Source organism: Necator americanus, chromosome X (genome assembly GCF_031761385.1).
Source record: "Necator americanus strain Aroian chromosome X, whole genome shotgun sequence".
Lineage (NCBI taxonomy): Eukaryota > Metazoa > Nematoda > Chromadorea > Rhabditida > Ancylostomatidae > Necator > Necator americanus.
In genome coordinates, this window is record NC_087376.1 from 570,041 (window position 1) to 592,555 (window position 22,515).

General features: G+C 40.1%; 1 protein-coding gene across 4 annotated transcripts; it reads right to left on the reverse strand.

Annotated features, from left to right (window-relative positions):
- Window positions 1-149: 149 nt before the first annotated feature.
- RB195_021095 (uncharacterized protein) lies at window positions 150-20,722 on the reverse strand (the record flags this gene model as incomplete). Of its 4 annotated transcripts, XM_064207660.1 has the most annotated exons (22): window positions 150-188; window positions 239-355; window positions 451-552; window positions 620-679; window positions 749-828; window positions 885-1,008; window positions 1,192-1,356; window positions 1,426-1,518; window positions 1,578-1,658; window positions 1,717-1,812; window positions 1,875-1,988; window positions 2,051-2,158; window positions 2,526-2,604; window positions 2,937-3,034; window positions 3,503-3,616; window positions 4,043-4,206; window positions 4,276-4,347; window positions 8,326-8,405; window positions 16,531-16,652; window positions 19,773-19,825; window positions 20,203-20,357; window positions 20,580-20,722. In XM_064207660.1, the coding sequence occupies 22 exons, from the start codon at window positions 20,720-20,722 to the stop codon at window positions 150-152; spliced, it is 2,259 nt and encodes a 752-aa protein (XP_064063538.1). The 4 variants fall into 4 exon arrangements, with proteins under 4 accessions (XP_064063538.1, XP_064063539.1, XP_064063540.1 ...); XM_064207659.1 differs by lacking the exons at window positions 20,203-20,357; window positions 20,580-20,722 and adding an exon at window positions 19,909-19,918; XM_064207658.1 differs by lacking the exons at window positions 16,531-16,652; window positions 19,773-19,825; window positions 20,203-20,357; window positions 20,580-20,722 and adding an exon at window positions 14,036-14,118.
- Window positions 20,723-22,515: the final 1,793 nt, after the last annotated feature.

Sequence of the window (22,515 nt, forward strand, 5' to 3'; positions counted from 1 at the left end):
CCAACTAATAAGCTATTTATATGAAATAAAAAGACGGATTAAAAGCGCTCGAAATGCAAAGCATGATATCTTCAAGCGAATAGTTGGTGAATTGGCGAAAGATCTCCATATAAGATGAACTGCCATGGAGTGGTTGTCTTGTAAATCACCTAAGCGTTGCTTTGACGCTGAATGTGCGTTGCACGTTCCTGAAATTCGCGGAATTAGAGCGATCTCCAGGTAGGAAATTTGAACTCACTTCTCCCTCCTTGTTAAAGAGAATGGTCTGAACAGAATTGCCGGATCCGAATGTATCTTCACCATCATACACTAGTTGATCAGGTGGAGATGAGACACCTTGATTACGAGCGAAGATCTGTAACTCCCAGTCATTTCCATTTGGAGAAAACCAAAACGTTGATCACGTTCAAATTTTTGTGACATTTATTATTGTGGGTAAAAAATGTTCACCTTGACGCTTTTACCAGCACGCAGTACAAAGTCTTTCGGGAGAGTGTACACGATTTCGCGTTTTCCATCGATGCGACGCTTCAGCTTCCATTCACCGATCGACTTAAAAGGACAATGGCCTTGTTATCAGGTATAGAAACTGTAGCAACAATATGTGCAGTTGACTCACCTCGTCTTTGGCGCGGTGCGTGTTTTGAAGCACGATGAATTTGCCATCAGGCGAAGCTTCCTAAAAACACAAAGTTACGACAATTTTCCAAAAACAAAAACTGAGGCCGTTAAGGCAAGCTGAACTCACGTGGATGGATACGTTGCCTTTTGCCGATCTCTGGAACGATTGACGGGAAGCAGTCTCTCCCTTGACCACTCTCATGGTTTCTAGATAGAGTATCTAATTCTATTAATCTATTCGCAATATTTCCAAATAAACTCACCGGTGTCCGTCTCTTGAGTAATAGCATGGGTTTTGACGACCTGTTCGACCAACTGCTTGAGTCCAGCACGGTTCTCTTCTCCTTCCAGCATCTTACGATATATCGCGATTTCAGCGTCGAGGGTCTGAATGATAAGTGTTTAGGTATCATTCAAAAAAAGTTGAACGCTTAACATTCCTCGAGAGGGGCTTTGTAGACGCATTAAATTAGTGTTACCTAGAACTGCTGAATTATAGTAAACAAGTTGTGGACAAAAAGGAGAGGACGATTTCCTCAACTGATCGTCTGGTCTGCTATTGTAACAAACCTGTTTAGTGTCGAGAAGCATCTGCAATTCGACCATGAGAGCCTGGCATTCCTCGCGCATCTTACGGATTTGGGCATCACGATCATTGAGAGCGGATTCGTATGAACGTTGGTCGTCCTCGAGTTGGTAGTTGAGTTCTTGAATCTGCTTTTCGAGCAGTGAATTCTGAAAGGAATTTTCTTTTTGTGTAACGATATTTGACCAAGTAATGCTGCGGTAGACCGGGGACCTCACCCTACTCTCAAGATCAGCAAGCTTTCCACGAAGATCGCTGAGTTGCGTACGCAGACGCTTCACCTCCTCCTTCGCGTATCCATGTTCCATGCTCTTAAAAGGAATCTACGACTACATGTACATCAAAACAACTGTACTCAAATGCTACTTACCTGCCGGGCACTCTGGGTCTGGATCTCTTGCACTTTGAGGCGGTACCACGACTCCATGTCTGTCCGATGAACATTCGTGATCTGAAATTGAACCTTTCGCAGTACCTTCACTCATTTGTTGGGATTTACGCTGCTCCACCTGATCATATTCTTCTCGAATGTCCCGAATAGCAGACGAAAGTTCATTCTTGAAGAACTCCCGGTTCTCCGGTGTGGTGTCACGTGACGCCAGGGTCTAAATTAGCACTTATGTAACTTTTCAACAGCCACCTGCTTTAGTGGTTGGTGTGTGGGTACCTGAAGCTCCTTGATTTCGTTATCATGTACACGACGAAGGAAGTCAATCTCTTCCAGAAGAGTTTGCACTTGGTTCTGATAGTCAATGCGGTTGAGTGTCTCCTGATCGAGGTCCTAAGAAGAAGCGGTGATGAGTAGCTGTTACTCTTGTAGCTCTCTCCGTGTAGACGCATTACCGTGCGTGCACGCTGGAGCTCCGAAAGAAGGCGTTGGTTCTCCTGTTTGATACGTTTGACCTCATCTTCAAGTTGAGCGATGCGACGTTTGAGCAAGTTAATCTCGGCCTAAATTTACTAGAATTTGAGATTGGATGAAATCGTGGAATTTGTGGGATATAGCGCATGTCAATTAGAATTTTGCACGAAAATGTGAACAACTTTTTAGAAGCAGGTTTTGAGAATGATAGCAACTCCGACTGGTGAGGCCAATCACTTGTAATTCGATGAGTTGTACGAGAAACAACTTCGACTATATAAATGTAAAGATGATGTTGGTCGCCTGCTATGCGCAGGAAGAATAATAAGACTTTTTGAAGGATTTTGCTGGAGCAACATAAGGCTGCACTTTCTCAAATAGTTTGGTTGTTGAACGAGAGCAGATCCATATATTTGTTCGCAATTTAACGGGAAAAGTTTAAGCAAAGCAGCTCGCCTCCAAATTTGACAGGTGTACAAGAAGATCGTCAATCTTAGCACGATCAGTTTCTCGTCCGCGAACGGCGTCCTCATATCTGAACAGGGTAAAATTAATAGTAGTCCCTCAGCCATTTAATTGCTTTCGGTGGCTCTTCGCGCTTAGGTCGCATTCCAGACATTCAAGGAGCGCATGTGTCGATAAAACGACTAGGTGAGCAAATATATGCACTACGGTAGTGACGACTATTACCGTAATTTACGCGGTGCGCGCGGTTAAACAGAAAGGAACAATCAACATATGGAAGCTGGAAAAGATGATTGACAGGTTGGTGTTCTTACAAGCTGTTGTTGCTGCTAAAGTCATTCAGTCAAAGCCAGTTCTTCTAGAGACATGGCGGAGAAAATTGTTGGAGCTTCGAGAACTCACTTGCGTCGCAACTCGGCTAACTCGTCTTGCATCTTTTTGATTTGCACTTCCATCTCCTTGCGCTGTCGGTTTGTCTCATCGATGAGCTTTTGGGCATCCTGAAAGTGGTACTGATTTGAAACTCACGATGTGGTGTGAGGACAGAAGCCTTTTTACAAGCGAACATTCTAAAAAGTCTGTCTCCGATTTCTTGTGTCTATCTACACAAAAAATTTTGGGCTATGGTATATACATTCAATCCAAAATAATAATACGAAATTTTTGCTACTTCTACTTATTACTTATTTTATGAACAAAGCGCATACTACTTTGTTACACTAGACTAAGGCTGGATAATACAAAACCATGAACAAGGTAAAGAATTCATATTTTATTGGAATTCCGAGAAAGGCGCAAAAATGCAACAAATCTTCGAATCTTCTCGATCACTCAGTTCAACCGAGTAATCCGAAAATTGCAAATGCATCAAAAAAGTGTTTTCACGTTTCAGTGAAACCATTAAAACAGTTCTGCAAACGTAATCGTTATCACAGGTTCACAGAAAATGAGAATCAGCTGCTACTCACCGAGAGTTCGCCTTCGTACATGTTTCGGATGTTGTGGGTGTCCTTACCCCATTTGCTTCGAAGCGCATCAAGATCGGCTGCTAACTTACGATTCTGTGCTTCTAGGAAGCGGACCTAGAAAAGCACCTTATCGTTCTGGTCTCAGTGTTGTCGTTTTTGAAGACCATAACTACTGTGTATCTAAGCAAATAGAATCCTCATGATATTCCAAGAACAGAGGTAGCAGATCCTATCATACTGCGACATCAAACAACTTCAACGAACGGTAAATGTTGAAACTCTGACAAGATACAAACAGATGTCAGAGGTGCATTAGTGTTAGAGAGTTATAGGATCTCACAAAGCTTGAATGTGATGCAAGAATGTATCCAAACATCTACATGAAGATAAAACATGTTTGAAATGCAATTCCCAATGGAGCATTGGGAGCACCTACGTATCGTACCTCAGGAATCTTTTTCTTTTCATTAAGAACATATCTGTTGCCACTGGCTCAGAAATGTATGTCATGCCGCGTTCACATTGCATCCGAAAAGTCACCTTTTCAATGTAGCTAGCCAGGCGATCGTTCAAATCGCTCATTTCTTTCTTCTCACGTTCACGTGAATCTCGAATTGTGCTGGCAGCATTCTGGCCGAAAGGTGACAGTCCGGAACCTGCTCCCGACCTCATTTCTGTGACAATCTTCAACATGCGGTCTTGTGCTAAAAGAGTGCAACAGAACGCTATTTTCACATCCACCAAATTATGGAAACCTGTGTAGTCCTACTTACAGACGACATTTCCCGCTTGTCGTCCACCAAGTGGGGCACGTCCTCCTGGTTGTGTGGTACTGTATGACATCGCTGAAAACTGTGGATTTGGTATGTGGGCAAAAGTTAACACGTAATTATACAATTTCTTGAGAGAAATTGGACAACAGGGACAATGGAAGCTGTGCACAGGTATGTAAGGTGTGCATGAAATTTGACACTGCAGCTAAGGTGAAGTCGTGGGTGGGGCGGCACAGTTTGCAATACAGATTAGAGCTCGGACCGCTCTGCTCAAAGCTTCTCCCTCGTATTTTCGAGAAAATTCCCTGCCAAGAGTAAACAAGACGTAAAACCCTCTCCTCTAGATTTTGTTAATTTTCGAGAAGTTACAGAGGAGTTTTTTCCTCTAATAAAGTAGAAATCACTCAGTACCTTCTAAACTTACGAAAATATGAACAAACGAAATTAGTACCCTGAGCGTCGAAGCGAACCTGGCCAAAATGACGCACTCGTCACTCGGGATTTGCAGGTGTCATTGAGGTGTGCGAGTGTGGAGGTGACAATGCGCCCACAACCAGAATTCTCGACCTCCAATTGGCATATTCGATTTTATCGCCCCGAAACCCATACCCTCTCAGAGATTCTGTCCGAGTTTTTATGGATTACTAATTTTGTAGTCAGCTGTTGTTGAGTCTTGTTGACCCACTAATTATCCTACACAATCGAAACTTGCTCTTCATGAAAGTTACAATGGATGCCAACCATCATTTCCTGTTCACAAACTTTTTAGTAAACACAATTAGCCTTTTCAAAACTCCTAATAATTAACATAGGGTGCCTTTGATGTTCTGATCAAGACTATTGTTACTATTACTCCACTGCGAAGTCAAACATTTGAGACTTATAGATCCAAGACCCAGAAAATAATAAGTTAATAAAAAATGGAAAAAGGCGAAACAAAAGTGAGCTACAGGTGATTGTTTTTCTATTGAAAAATCACCCGATGAAAACCTATGGGATCCAAATAAAAATGGAATGCTTGAATCACTAAAATAGTTATAACAATTTGAACTATGTGACTAGAAATTTTTTTTGTTAATGCAGTAAAAAATATACAAAAGAGATGAAAATTGCTTGGCTAAGGAATCAGTGAAACTGCAGTCAAGTCCAATTTAGATGTGAAACGCTATAGAACTCCGTGTGAACGATACGCGAGGAGGTTTCTGGCACATTGAACCATCGTAATTGTCCTCCGCGTCCCTCAAAAGGTACGCGAATGTTTGTATACCCTGGCTGGTGTGTTTGTCAGGTTGTATGACCAGAATTCCAAACGAAAGCCTTTTATGACAACTGATTTTTGTGCTTCTTGGCCGTAAAAGTTTCCGAATATCCAAGGAAAAACGAGGTACGAAGAGCGATGTAAGAAATAAGAGTGTAGAAGAAACGGGGAATTGTTTTTCATACTCTGCATGACTGAAAAGATCAGTATAAAAGCGTTATCGCTACGTTATTGGAGGTATTGTCAATAACATCATTCGAAAGTTATGGACTTCTATTGAACGGTTTTATCGTCTCTTCACAAATGTATTGTTGAATAGCAGTTGGAATCGCCCTTCGCTTCTTACGTATTCAGTCAAGTTTGGCGCCGTTTTCATTCCAGCCGCGATTACGCATCTCATTGGTTTTGTATGAATACGATGAATGTATTAGTTTTTACTTTGGGAATCCTAGAAAACTATTGATCCCACCGTAACCATAGGAAAGATAACGGTTGTATTTGGATGCGAAGGAATAATTGCATCCGTGATTCCGTAATGCTTCAGAATATGTTCAATATACCAAATTATAATTGAAACTGACAACTAGAAGATAACCGGAGCATGAAGCGAAGCTGAGTTAGAGGCAAAAAGTAACACTGTATGATTATGTAACAAAATCGCTAATAAGACAGGCCTACTCAGGAAGTGCTATTGAGATCATTCAACCTGAAGCCAACCAATAGATTTGCTACGTTGGCCTCTCAGTCTCCCCTTTTTTATGGTTCTAATTAACGGGATGTAGCGTTCAAAAGAGTTTGAACCAGTTTTGAGAACTAAATTGGAAATATTGGGCTAAAAAATAGAAAATGGATTCTTTGTGATCGATTTACAGTGGCTCACTGTTACGGATAGAGCTCTAGTTGTGTTGTTCAATTAAGAAAGGAAATAGAAAACATTGCTATCTGCTTTTAACATATGAGCCTGAAAACAAACCCATTAAAGTCGGTTTCGAGCAATTCGAACTATTCGAGTTGTCTGTCCTAATTAAACGTTTCAGAGAATGCCTTACAAAGGAAGGGTTTAATCAAGATAATAAACCCATAAATCTCCATAGTGTATATGCAAGTGCAAAACCAAAACTACTTGCTAATCGTCATTAACGACATCAAAAAAGAATGTTAACATAAGCAACTACTCATCGGAGAGCGTTACAATTAATGGATCGCCGCACTGTGTCCCAATCAAGTCCCACTTATTTCTGCTTTACAAAATTTTACCAGTGTAGAGTTCGAAGTGTGCAAAACATTGCAATTAAATGGAAAGTCATACAGAAGTTCACGTAAATAAACTGCGGGTTCCAACATACACCTATTATTATTACGCTGCGTATTATTTTTTATACTCGCATACCCTTTACTTAATTAATTCACAGACTCTTAATTACACACTGATGATCATTCGTCGATCTATTCACCTTTATTGTCTGTCACAGTGTAGCATTTTGATGGGATAGTAACAATTCCCGGAAGCTGGGGAGCTGAGACTCAAAGAACAACTTAACAGCGGATTTGAAGCGCCGCCGTATGTTGCTTCGGGTATTTGCCGTTTGGCCCCTGCTTGCGAAACGATCCTCCATCCACTCTATTCCTCAGACGTCCCTCCATCAGACTACCACTCCTTCCGGTTCCGTAAGTACTCCCTGAGGCTGTTCAGTTCTAAAAAAGTTGCTCAGTTCTTTCGCTGACCTCAAGTCGGCTGTTGAATTGTTCGTTGAGTCTCAGCCCCTCGTCTTCTGGAAATTCTAGCAATTCCATAAAGTTAGAACACTGTGATAGACACTCATGTTGAGCACATCGTGGGTTGGTCACCGCGATGTGTAAAAAGCTATGAAATAAACTAAATATCTTGAGAAACTATGGAGTTGTAAAGAATATGCTTGCGTGAAAAAAATAGCCAACCTAATATCGCTGATTAAAATTAAGGAAGTTGACGGAATAGAAATTGGAGGGACGTTTCCTAGGACAATCTTGGACACAACTTCCTTGTTTTACCTTGTAATCAGATAAGCAGGGATTCAAATATAAAAAAAGAGAAGTTTAACGGTTTCGGTTCTCTGTCTCAAGATCACCTGATTGAATAAACGTCGTTCTTCTTAAAAAAAAAAAATAAAATATGAACACAAATTGTAGAATCTTGCCTTCTCTCAAGAAATGTTTTTTCAGTGAGTTTTCAAAGAAAATATCTCTAAACATCAATGGGAGTTCGCTGGGCTAATGTTTGGCTAATACTGTCATCCCAGTGTTAGCCAAACGCAGTTGTTTCAACGACTTTGATTCTGGCTCGACACTAACATGTGACTGTGTGAAATCTCCCCTTCTTCTTTTTGTGCAGAAATAGAACCACAACAGAAAAGTTTAATGGAATATAACTGGAAGCAACAAGAACGCATATGTAAAGCTTGGTTTTGTTTCCATCCGCGAAGCACAAGATGAACTCGACATTTGCGTAAACGCGGTGAAACGGTGCCTCTTTGAATCGTAAATCCTTCATTCTGCTGGAGTCTACTGCTTTCGTTGCGTACTTTGAGATTTAACCTTGGCGTTTTTGTGGCCTCCACCGGAGAACCTGACGTGCTTCAGAGTTGAGGTTCGGTTTGTGCAACGCGGACAAGTTGTGTGACTTCGTATTTGCTCAGCGTAGTCGCAGCCCACATGTTTGTGCAGAGTCGAAGGGGAGAAAATCGAGAGAGTATGAAGAAGCGGGGAAATTGCAAAGAACACATTGATGGAGGAGCATGCATAGACCGACTTACTTTCTCGCGTGATTTCCATCATTGTTGGTTGAGTACGGCTTTTTGCAGTCGAAAAAGCGAGCAAGCTTGATTCTCGGTGACTGAAATAGTGAATAAAGTTGGCTGAAAAGCAAGCAAAGACATGTCAATTCGGAACCAATCAAAAGTAGAGTGTGGTTCAAGGTGAACTGAAAACGACAAGTGATGCGTATATGTATGCCTGTATATGCGATGGATTGCATGTTTGAGGTTGAGGGATACTGAATGACGCGACGGAGATAATCCATGAACGTGTATAGTAAATCGCAGTCGGATGCTTTATAATTACTCGACGAAACCGGAATATTTAGAGCGAAATAAACAGGAGAAAAATGCGACGTAACGAAAACGCACACAGCCACCAGCCACATTCAGTTATCGTCAATCAACTGCACACTGAACGGAAATGAGGCATCCACATCCTCGAATGTCCCACGAACTAGTCCTGTACGGATGCAAAACCTTCTCGCGACTGCACCTCTCAACGAGAGACACGCGATTTTCTGATACACGGATGAACACTCACGAAATCCTATCCAGATAAAACACAACATCCTCAGAAGAACCGGAACACGTGCGCAAACATACACGGCCTGTGCAGGCTCCTTACTGAATGTTGGCTGCCTGCGGTGGTTCCACAAATTACATGATTGACCTTACGAGAGTTACAAAGAACTGTCTTTAGAACGTTCACAACCTGTACGAACTCGACAGACGACTGCAACACTCAGATTTTCTACAATTCAGTCATTCAAAAGTTACTTTATGCCTTTTTTGAAGTAAACGTACCATGAGGCGATCGGTTTCTGACTTAAAAGAGAAAACTCGATAAAACAACGAGTAATCTTTAGACAGGATTGCTCGTATTTTGTTGCGCTTCCATGAGGACTGAAGTTGTCCATAATATCGAAACGAAGAGAGAATCAATAAGAAAGAAACTAGGAACAGTCAAAAGAAGACGTTGAAGACTAAGAATATATTCTGGAACCCGAAATAAGAAAGTAGCTATGTGTTGTGGATTTGGGCAAAAATGACCAAGACTTCGGTAATTATCCATTTCTTACGCTGGTAAAATTGTTAAATTCTTCATGAGGAGACTGCACGGGCGAAACAGTGACTCAACTCTGTAGAATATGGAAAATCTAGGACTCTTTCCAAAAACTTGTCACACTTTAACGGAAAATCTCAGCATCTACCTACGAATTATGGGGAACTAAAAATCAAACATTGAAAGATATTGCGAAACAACAAATTTTTCCATTCTATTCTTAGAATCCAGAAGGTGTTTAGTAAACATAGGATAGTCGGCTATAACTGACAAGCATTTGGTGTATTGTCAATGCAAGAATAACGTCTAGAACTAACTGATTTTTCTTGGAACTCGCGCATAGGTAAACGTTAGAGAGATTGACATCTTTCGTCAAATGACTTGTACGCTTTGCATGGAGCACATACGTTTCATATAGTTTTCCTGATTTTTCAACTCATTATTGCAGCGAGCTGTGATCAAAATATGACGACTGTAAATACTGTGCTACTACAAGAAGGGCAGCGTTGCTACTATATTCTAGTGGAAAGTGTGTTCCTTTGCAATTACGTTCAGCGATAGAACCCTCGACTCCTTTTAGGGCCCTTCACCAGGTAGTAGATGATTTTTGCCATGCACATTTATTCTGTAATAGTGCAGTTTTTCTAGGTGAAAGGAGGAGCAAAGTTTATTTTAATGAAACAGTGCAGAGGACTAGCTTCTTGAATAACAAAAGATACCCAAAATTTGTATGGAACCATAGGAAAATAAAATAGTAGTAAAGCGATCGGCGCGCAGCGACGTTCACAAAGGACGTTTGTGAAAACGAATCAAGAATACTTTTTACGGAACTCTATGCTGAAGTGGTATGGACTGCTTTTTAGCAATAACAGCTCGTCACAAAGAAATATTTATTTTTGTTGAGCAACCGCATCACAAGTGGCATGAATGTAAGTGCTTATTACTTTTCAATGGTATCTACTTCAAGTATGTGACGTCCAGAAATGTGATTAAAGTGCTGAAGAAAGTGTAATTACGCGAGATGGTGGTGTTGAGTTCTGCACGTGTCTACATTTTTGCAAATTCACATATTTGAACTTGCAGGAATGTTACGATAACCTTGCGCTTAGTGTTTATAACCACTGAGAATCCTTGAACTAAAATTCGCACATGCGGAATATTGAATTTTCAAATGTTTCTGTTCCTTCATAGCGGAGAAGTATTATTGTAACCGGAGTAAGGCTTTAGAAAAATCCCAAAATATCAGGATCAATGAGAAGATCATTTTTGGCCTATTTTTAAATCAAGATCGAATACAAGAGTTTTCTTTTGTTTTTTTTTTTAACTTCACGTTCTACCTCCATATGAATGAAAAATCCTAGAAGTGGGTGCATTTTCGAGGAAAGGTCCCCTAGGATACAATAATATTTGACGGCAGCTAAACCACTGCTGCTTTCTAGCAGCGCCGATAACTACAAATGAACAGCGGAAACCCACGAAAAAGGGTTAATCTTTTATTTCTTGATGAAGCTGGTATATATAACTTGTTAATTCTTTGTGTCAAAAAATATTTCGTAGGTGGATGGGTTGTTGGACTTCTAATTATAGGCCTTTTAGACTAATTCTTGCTCCTAAATATTCGTCCCCGTTTGTTATTCATGTCTATGTTTCTGGATGCTTATTTCTTCAAGAATTCGTCTTGAGGGGTATGCAGGAGAATCGAGGAAATACTGAAGAAAACCGAGAGCTTACGACTCCTTGGTAATCTCTTTAACAACGCCTTTCTTCTTATCCTGACTTGCGCTTTACCAGCGTAGGCGCTTCTTAAGCATGAGGAAAATGCGCTCAGTGTGTTCAAAACGCTTCATCGAAAGGGTGATGTCCCGCTTCATGCAAGTCAAAAAGGCAATTTGAAGGTCAACCTTACGTGAACCTGGGAGAAGCTCATAAACGCTGTCGCGTTTCCCGAGTAGCGCAAGGTGAGCTGTTCACTTGATGCGCTCCAACGCTAAACGCTGAACAAGAGCTGTGAGCGACTTGATTCCGCGAAAGGAAAAACATGACACTGGAAGGCTGGAGATCTAATGGTCAGATTTGTTCACTAACTCCTCCACAAAAACATGACTTCGTCTTTCGTACTACCTGTGAGAGATGAACCACGAGTGATATCTTGCAAGTGATAGGAACAAATGGAAAAACACTGCTGTACGCTCACGCAAGTCGAACAACGACTTGGTGATGTATGTAGGATGTCTGAACAATTAACGGTCCTATACTAACATCTGTGACAAATAATTTTTATAATGAATAATGCCAAAATAATAATGCTAAAATGAAAACCACTGTAAAAGTAGGAAATCTTAAGGTGGAAGTAATACTATAACCATACTATAATGCAAAGGAAGCTAGTAATGAGTAGAGTGAGTAGGAATTCGGAGCCGAGTATGCGACTTGGTTATTAGGATAAGCGACTAACAAGCAAGAATGCTTCCAAAAGTGTGATCATAAAGCAGTTGTAAGTAACACTGAATGAGTATCAACTACTAACTGCGCAAATATGGGAAAAAGGATCAGGAGGGAAACGTTCCTGAGAATTGAAGTGCTCGTAAACCTTTCCAGCTGAGCGTCACGTAGAACAGAAACGAGGACCGTCTACCCACTTTTAAGGAGGGCGGGAGGGTGTTGTTGGCCACTCCCACGCAAAGTTTAGCTGTCTACAGGCTGACACAAGTGACTCAACGTCTAGTCATGGAAAATTCTCTGTAAAAGTGTTTTCTAGCATTGTTTGCTCTAGAGACGAGTGGATGAAGTGTTGTATATAACAGAGAAGCAAAGGCGATCGAGCTCTCGTACTTGGTGGTTAGAGGAAACGTGCGGTAAAAAATGAACTGAATAGGATTCTGAGGTAGAAGGTACACGGTACAGCCACGGCGATTGCTAACCACAGTCATACCCGAGGGGAGAGAAACTTGTCGGCATGAATCGCTTGCCTGATCCGTTCATCGATAATAATATCGCTGTTTCTGATCGCATGCTAACCTCATTTACAGCCAAACATTGTTGAGGTGCATAAAAGCCCTTTCTTTCATTGACTTCCTCATACATTCTTTCTCATTCTTATTTACGATGTATAACTACTAGCAATTTTGTGGAAAGCAAATGCGTGGACTAACATATACAATAAGAGTTGCCATTGTAGTAACTGGAATAGTCAGCTGGACAGGTTTTAAAGTGAGGTTCAAGAGGTTTTCAAGGTCGTTCCAAGCTATGTTGGGCAGCAGTTTGACAGTAAAAGAGCTCAAGATGTTCTGCTAACCGAGATCAACGAATCCGTGTCCAACGAGAAGTTAAGAAATAACATTTACAATTTTGCGAAACTCGTTGCTTCACGTTCATATATCAATTTACCAGGATTTATCCCCGGATATTCTCCAATTGGTGACTACAGCTATCTCTCCCACTATTTCATATATCATGTTGCAATTTTACACATGTTTTATTGTCTTCAATGAGAACCAAAATATGTAGACTTGTGTCTACAGCAAAACGTATTGTAGCACAACGATGCTACGCGTTCGCTGTGAAAACGTGCAGTGAGTTCCCTCCACGGTGTGCGGAAAACTCTCTGAACCTCTTTTCTCTTTGTCTATGAGGTTTCTCATTGTTTTTTTTTCATACATCAGAACATGAATAGGATTATATGGTCTTAAAGAAGTCCTTTTGCATTAGTTTCATTATTGTTGATTGTTTGTGCAGCAACGCACAATTCTCATCTTTTGTCGTCGTAACACGAAAACAGGACTTTTCCGCTACTTTAGAAGTTTGTCTTGAGTCCGGGGCATCTCCTCAAAGAACTCAGTTTCCAAGAATTGGAGTTCTACTCCAATTTTTGTTTAATCGTGCATAGCTAGCCTTTTTCGGGATTTCGCTGCAATTCCAGTTACAGCAAATGCTACGCACAATTCAGCAAAAAAAAACATAGGAAAGAAACTGAGCCCCTAGAGCTCAGAGGCATACTAGAATTAAAACAAGCGATACGATGGAAACAGATTTTATTAGGAAAGCATAAGCCTATTTATGCACTACTATACGGAAAAAATAGTTGAAAAACTACAACAAAAGCAAATAGAAAAGGGGTCCAGAAAATTTTCAGCACACAGAAAGACAGCTCGGTGCAAACCTTCACCGAGGACGCGATGCGTCGTCATGTTACAAAACGTTCTATGCCTACAGTGAGTTTCTTCTTCTATCAGAAGTAGTTTTGAATGCGCATTATCCAAGAAAGAACCTTTACAATTCATATGGGTCGTGACGAATTGGGGCAAAGTAGGGCTTCCTTGATGTTCTGGAATTCGATGGATTTGGGACAGGTGCATGCGTCATTCGCGAGAAGAGACGTCATTTATTACTCTGTGAAAGCCTTTAGAGAAATCAGTGAGTTCGTCTTGCACGTTGTGGCAGAGGAGGTTCTCGGCAGAAAGAATAAAGCCGACTATTTAGTGAAGCGTTAAAACACTTCCTTACCGCTTCCTTTCTACTTTCGCTAAATTCGCGTAATTCCTCTTATGATTTTAGCCATCATGTTCATCTGGGTGAGCGCAGCTTTTTTGGTTTCGCAGCAAATATAGCGTCATCAACCAGGCAAAAGATATGGAAACTACGTACCTATTCTGCGACAGATTATACCATGGTAGATGAAGATTGCTATCCACAAAATCCGAGTAGAAACCGTGAATGTCCTTGTCCATTTCGTGGTTCTTCGGGTAGCTATGTATCCGTCTGGATGTCACGAAGCAGTGATTCCAACCGCTAAGCCCAGCAAAAGTCACAACGGACTCTGCAGATACTTTTCTCAAGGTACAGTTTATTCCACTCTTTCTCTTTCGAGATTTTTGTTCACTTCTCTTTGCACAACTTGTCGAATCCGCACGTCGCTCGTGACATGCAGTAACTGTAAATTCGTGCTCGCATGTGGGCTTGGATATCTAGTTTCGCTGAGAGAAGTAAAAGAAGGTGATTTGAGGGATGTTGACATTATTGACTATTATTCTAAAGCCTTACTGATACGATCACTGGTCACTTTATTTTGAATTATGTATATTTTATTTATTTATATATTGATTCTTCCGGGGAAACAAAAGTTACAAGGCAGAGAAATCAACCTCTTTGGACTTTTAACTATTTTACTTTGCTACTTGTCGATATGTTGGCATGCGTTCGCTGCCAAGGAGGAACAATAACAAAACCTCGAAATTTTACTCTTTTATTTCCGCTCTTATTTGCCTCGAAAAAGAACGGGGAATTTGATGTGGGTGACGCCACCTTTTATTGGGTTGTCCTGTAAGTTCCCTGTTCTTTTCAACTTTTATTTAAAACTAAACCCTCAGAAAAATTAATCAAACTGTCCATTAACTATTGCTTACTGTTTCACGGCGTCCCGCTAGTTAGTTCAATTCCGTGCTTGAGAAATGCTACTAATTTTAATGAAAGAGCTAGTCGTCATCATTAAAAATTCCACCGCACAGCACACTGTAGAGACTGGAACAGCTGAAAGTCCCGTGGAACAAGGCCTGGAGAATGTGGAAGATGCGAAAGAACTTTCGAGAAGAGGCCATGTTTCGACAACTTTTCAACACGGGGCCGGACGTTATCATGCTGAAAATCAACCATACCTCTTCTTAAGCAGCTTTCAAACCGTGCTGTTAGCATCAAAGTTTTGTGATGAGTTTTGCTTAGTTTCTGAGAAGAGATTTGTCGTCAATAAAACCTTCGTTTTCTTTTTTTACTAGTTTGAAGAAATATGTGCTTTAGGAAACCATATAGGGTGGTGATTCAATACTTCAATTTACTCTTACTTTATCTTATTCAGAATGTTCGCACTGTTTGTATCGTCCCGCATCGCATGGTTGTACTTGGATTTAGAGTACTTTTATTGGACCAACTCAATCAAACATAAGGAGGATGGCATACGAAGAACAGATTGCTTGTTTACAATTCTACTCCGCACCGATCATCTTCATTGTGTTTTTGTTTCAGAGAGGGTGACTGGATAAATAGTGCATGCAGATCGAATAAGAAAGTTTTGCAGGGGTTCAGAAGAATGTGTGCTCGTCAGCTAGGGACGGATCCTATAGGACTTCTTTGATTACTAGGGCCATCTAAAACTTCAGAAACAAATTTCATGGCATCTTGCTTCATTCTGAAGTAAGTGGAAAATTGTATGCAACGTTGTTCAGTGCTAATACAAACACACATACTAAAATATATATATATATATATATATCCATAAGGCGGAACAACTGTGGGTAAATAAACAACTGTGGGTATATAAACAAATAAATATAAATGTATGCATGCTTCGTACACAAATCTCAGCGGATAGAGCAATTTTGATCAATTTTCGCACACAAACGCTTTGTCCTCTCGAACTGGTAATTTTTAATCATAGGTGCCAATGTGATAAAGCTATACGTGTTTAAAAAAACACGTAACAATCACACTACAGAATACGTCCACAATTTACTAAAAAAGGAATAAAAGGTCCTAATATTTTCTGAAAAAAGCGCCTTCTAAAAAAAGCGTCATCGCATGTTATATTCCTAATGTCATCAACTTGAGTCTGAGCCTCAACTCCTTCTACGAGTAATGAAAAAATGTCGAACCGTAATATTATCGTGGTGGTGCGGTCAAACCTCCGTGAAAACGTTCCAAGTTCAGGGTAATTAGGAATCGAACTTCACCACTGCTACCCCCATCACCTTGTATATGTTGGCAAATCCTTATTTATAAGTCCCTCTAATTTATCCAACTTGTCACACTATTATAATATCAGCCACATCAATGCCGTAGTTAGTATAATTACTGTTATAACAATAGACGAAAGCACACTTTTTCTAGGTATTTTATGTGGTCATCTTTGATAACAAAAGCGCGTTTTAGTTCTCCGACTTCGCTGCAAGAAAATCAGTTGGGAATCTAGAATATTCCAATATAATAATATTGGTAATATTCATAGCGCAATCGGTAAGAGATGCTGTGGCTGCACTATTTCAAGGTTCGAGCCTTCTCCCACTTCCACCCCCTACTGCCAACTGAGCCCCCATTTCTTCGGGGGTCGATAAATTAGTGAAAGACTTGTCTAGGAGAATAAAAGCACTTACTTGACACATCGGCTACCACAAGTTATTGTAGGGCTGCACGCACGTTTGTAAACCTCAGGCGAAGTCTGAGTTGAAGTCGAACGCGTAGGTGCATCCCCATCGGGATTGATCGAAGCCGCGCACTTCAATAGAGTAACATAATTGTTGAATCATAGCTGTTAAAAGTCCTGAGACATTGAGATTCAGTTTAATGTAGCCAAGATTGTAAAAAAAAAAATTCAAAATAACGAATAACACATTGTTGAAAGAGTTTTGGAAACATTAGCTCAAATAAGATTCAAAATAATAAAAGTTAACAAGTTCGGTCAAAAAGGAAAGAAGAGTAAGTAATGAGAGTAAATGAGAGAGATGATGAAAAATAAGGAGGAAAGGTGCGTGAAAGTTTGCAAGTATTCTGCCACTGAGACGCTTATACCATCGGTACTTTCCCATAAATTGCAAGCTTACGAAGAGAAAGTCAGCTGTCACTCTCACGTCAACTCACGGTCACCCTCACTCTCATTTTCCACTCTCAAAGCAACAACCAAAATCAGTTATCCGCAACATCTTCATAAGAATGAATGTTCTCAGCAACGCACTGGAAAAAAAAGTGAAATGTAATAGTGGTTGTCTGCAAAGGAACTGAAGCAGGAGATAACAAGAATGAAGTGTCATGTCGAGAAATATGTGGTGGCATTGCGCCTAATTTGGCGGGCGAGCAGCCCCGCCTGATTTCAAATCGATGCACGCATGCGTAGATCAAGAACAACTAATCAAAGTTAATGTCAACCTTCTACTCAAAATTGAAATCAGCCCTAATGTTCTGAACTCGGCTGTCAGGACATAATCAACCGCAACCTGCAAACTTCAAACCCCCTTGCATAGTGATTTCCAATAGCTGACCTATCCAGAAGCAAGGTCTGCACCCTTTGTTCCATAGATTTGATGTGTGATCGTTCAGACGAGACTCGAGATTGCATGGAGGTTGAACTTCGATCAAAAAGGTGTGGCATATTATTATATTTTATATTATATATAATGTGGTATATATGGTTTATTATTATATTATTATCACCTTATTTTAGACATCCACGATTTTTAGAATACTTGTGAAATTTACAGCCTGATCCTGATGACTATGCAAGGGTTGATGCAAATCTTCTTAGCTTCTGTTCTTCTTCGGATAGTTATGTGGAAGAGCTGCAAATTTCTTTTTTAACATGTCATTATCTAGTAATAGAAATATCATGCTAGACCAATTTCTCTCAAGCAGCCCGATCAAAAAATCACGTCTCATTTGAATGGTAGCGTAGCGGTTGGGATCGCGTAAGGATCCTCGCCACCGTCACCCATCTCTGCAGTTCGCCATGATCGCACCTCAAATCCAACCGCTGTCTCCACCACACTGCTTCAAACGCATTCGCATGCGCCAATGTCCGTGCTTCATGTCGTTTCGACCCGACTATACATCCATATACGCTGTGCACTGCGCCACAGACCTTTTGGTTTTCTCTCGCGCTGAAGCTGAGCGGAAGGCGTAGTGGCAGCGCAAATGGGTGACTTTTGCGTGTTCTGTAGTCTTCGTTCTTGCTACGAAACGACTCATCACATCCACCTCCTCCGAGGCTAGCTTTCAGTTCTTGAAGGAATATATATATATATATATATATATATATATATATATATATATATATATATATATATATATATATATATTATATATATATATATATATAAACCCGATAGTCTCGGAGATTTTGGAAAATGATTGCTTCTATCACTCGTCTGCGTCCTCGGCATGCTGTTGTGGAGCATGCTCACAGTAACCCTACATATGCAGGTTCAGCAGCATCGGAAAGATCCAATGAAAACGAAAACATTTTTAAAAAAAGCAAATAAAAAGTTAATGAAAATGTAAACCACAACTATTACTAGGACAAAAGCATCGTGAAAACTACAGACTATCAATACGACTCACGTTAACGTTTTCTCTGAAGATGGGGCACAAAACAATAGATGGCGGTGAATGTTCGCCAGCGTGTTTCGTTCCTGTATAGGCTCAGCCTATACGTACTGTTGAATGCCGCATCACAGTACTCACAGTTATAAACAGACTTCCCTGAAGTTGCAACTTTCCTGTTCTTTTTTTGAGCCTTGAATTCGGATATTTGCTCTTACGAATATCCATGGATGTCGTCGAGATACTTTTGGATTTTTTTGCCCTTGTCTTCATTGCAAACTGAGCATACATTCATTACGACACTACAATCAGAGCAATATAATTTGTACATGTAAGGAAAACAAAGTAGAAAAAAAGAATACTGACCTCCCGTTGGTCTTACACATTAAGCATGACCGTGGAGGAGTGACCCTTCTATAACCTTTTATGCTCTCAAGAACTTGCTGTCCGAGCTGGCGTTTTCAAAACCAGAGAAGAAATATAATGGTTGGATAAAATTAAAGTTCGACTCCTACATCATCGTCTGGATGGATAGTTTGAGATGATGTTGTGGGCTAATTCTAGTGAACAGGTGTCTGAGGAGAAGTCTGTAAAGTTCTGCATCAGGCGCAACTTGTTTGAACTAACCTTTTTTATTTTGTTATGTTTTAAATGACTCTTACAACTAAATAATAAGAGTTAGTTCCATGATCCACTGGGAAATCGTTCCTTCCAGCTGTATTTATTCATGAAGGAGGGTACAGACGTCGGAGTGATCGATAACGATGGTCTATGTAAGTGACCTTTTATCACTCCCCCTTTCTTTCTCTATATCTTGAATTCACAATTGCGCTGTTTTTTCGCACTTTTTGTGTTTGTAATTTACTCTGTTCTATTACTTATTCAGTTTATCACTTACTTTTCATTGTTCATGATGTTACAATAGATGTGTTGCTACAATAAAACATGTGTTCTGAGACATTTCAAATCACAACAGCGCGTAATGTAACAGGTACAATAGGTGTAACAGTAACAGTAAGAAAGCAAAATGGAATGTGTACAAATAGCAACAAGAAAAGGTAACAACTTATGTACAACAAGCAGCAAGTGTTTAGAGCTATGAGTGTGAGTAATACCTAGTAGTAATTGTGGTTAGTACCTACAGTATAACTGTAATAAGTGTGGTCAGTGAAAAATCTAATTATCCGTACAACATACTATGGTGCTCGTAGATCCTATCCCTTGCTAATTTCTTCGAGTTTGGTCCCTCCACACTCTCAGTAAGTTTTCAAGCGGTGTCAAAGCACCGTCAAATTAGGGCTACCTCTCCGCATTTCGCAGCGCATCTGTCCGACGGCCCATCAAATTGTGAAGAACCTAAAATACTTCATTTATAGGTATTTTAAGGAGTTCTCAATCATTACTATCATCATAGAGATGACCAGGCGAAAAGACTTCACCGGGTTTCATTCGATGGACCGCTGAGGAATGGCAAGCCACCGGCAGAGAATGCCAAAAGTGGATTCATTCTTCGGGCACTTGAAGAAAAAGTTAATGAACAAATGAAATAGACAATTTAGGTAAAGACTATGAAGAAACCCCGAATGCTTCGCGTTAAATCTCATTCGGCTTCTCGAACCATCTACTTGGTTAGGCTATGGTCTGAGAAGCCGAAAGTCCTGCCCGAATTAGTTAGAACAGAATTAAAACAGAACTAAATTTTGTGATTAAATTCCTAAACAAATTCTACAAACCTTTTCCTAGTTGAAGAATACGTTTCGGTATCGCCTCGATGACTTCATCAACTATCTCGGACATGGTTCTTTCACATTCAATTGATGAAGACGTCTCTGGCCCGTCGACCGTGGCTATCTCGACGGGACCGAGCGGCCGTATGGTTGAGGTTGGCCTTATAGGGTTTCATTGCAAAAGTTCTGCCGTCAAAAGATACTGACCCCCTGACCAACAGGTTTGCCACTTCCAGTCACTTCAAACTCCTATTGAATGACAATAATAACACTTTATTCGACCACCTGAACATTATTTTAGTTCTAGAACATTCAGTTCCCCTATAGTATGGACAACACTCTCTTCCCCTCTAAATATGAATCCTTGTGTTTCTCTTCGTTACTCTCTTCGTCTCTTTCTGCCCCAATCACTTTTCGTTGACTCATTGAAAGCATCAATGGCTCCGCTAACTCGTCCTTCTGCCGCTTTTTCGATGACTTCGTGTGTGACCCGTCGTGCTCTCCACCGTGAACGTTCAGTAACCATTTTGCGTATACACTTAGTTGATAAGAGGTCCATAACAAGTCCTTTCTTCGCTTATTGCAAAAATTTCATAGAAGAAAAAGAATATTCACCTTAGCATACCAAACGAAAAATGTAATTCACTCTCCGGAATATCTCCGAATGCCTTGCTTTTTCTTTCTACCTCTTGATCATTCTGGTAGTGTTTTCAAGCTTTCGAGTAGTAGTAATAGCATCATACAAGTAAGATCCCTGTGGTCATCTGATTCTCTTATTCTTATTTACGATTTTTTTCGAAGGATAGAACTTTTCACACTTAGAGCTGAATTTTGAGTGTGTACTTCTCGTAATTATTTCTTTTACACTATTCTCCGCACAACATTCCCTACGTTTTCCATTCATTTATTCTCTTCTTGACATTTTTATACAAATGCACAAGATCTCTTGTATGGGTTTCCAGAAAGAGATTAAATTAACTGAGTGGGTGGGAAACATCACCGTTGTATCTATCTAGACAAACTGAAGAAATACTGCCGTTCAATAGGAATCAGGGCATAGGTTTCGGCGGAAAACCTGCTGCTTCTGCTGAGGAATTGAAAAAACGGGCTGGTGAACTATGTGCTCGGTTCGGATCGAAAAACTACCTCTAGTTGGTAGATTCAGCCATTTAAGTTCGTCTTCACTTTTTACCTTTGCTGATTTTATTGTTTTTGCAATGACAGCATAACCGAGTTCTGTTTGTTGTTAGAAGTCGCTATTTTATTGTTTCTCATTTTCTCTGGGCATTTCTATAAGATAAGATAATTTTTATCTTTGAAGTTGATCTCATTCGCGAGCAATTAAGTACGAAACCGCTAAAACCTTTTAGGAGTCGGTTTTCAACCTCAAATGGCCGAAAATAAATCAAATAATCAAGAGATAGCATAAACAAAGTGATCCTATATTTTGATCGTACTTTTCCTTCGAAGGTACCGATCTCTAACACCTTCCCAACGAATATAAATTTTAAAAGCATGGTATGGGGGACACCTTCGAAAATCCAACAAAAAAATCGTACTTATGCAATGTATAAACTTTGTGTAGCACTCAAATCTGGTTAAAGTCAAGAAATCTGGTTATCAAATTTAATCTCACTTTGATGATAGAACACTCATATTTGCCAACGTTGTTAGTTGAGCTGAATTTTTTTTCTGAACCTCAATTCTGAATGCTAGAACACAATCCTTTTCTAGTCATAATTTCTCGATCATTTCAAAATATGAAAGCTTGTAGAAGAACCGAAAAACTTACGCGTCAAATTAACAATAGAATGAGTAGTTCTTTTTCGCATTTTGCACTGTTTCTCTATATTCAAGCAATTTATGCTGCCGAAATGTCTAGGGTAAAAATTTCGTAGGCTAGTACAATGCATTTCTATCAGCTGCCAATCCGAAATCATTCTAGGTTGTTGAGGTTGATCACCTCACTGCGAAAAGTAATCAAATGTCAAAATGAATAATCAAACGGATATTCTGCACATTTGGGTTGGGTTCTCAAGAAATCGATAAGATTTGATCGCACATGACCCCATGTGTACACCGTTCACACAGAGCAACGTCAAAGATTTGCTACTCTCTTTCGGCTAGTTATTTGATACGAAATTTGGCCAACAATGTTTATTGCAATGTGATGTGATGTTTAGAAGTTTTTAGTTCACAGCTTCTGTATCAGTGCATCAGAAGAACCAAACATCTAACAGGGGGTCCGGAAAAAAACCGCTAAGTAGACGGTCCGTTTCACAAGTCCAGACGACTTCTTACGTATCCTTGCCCCTTAAC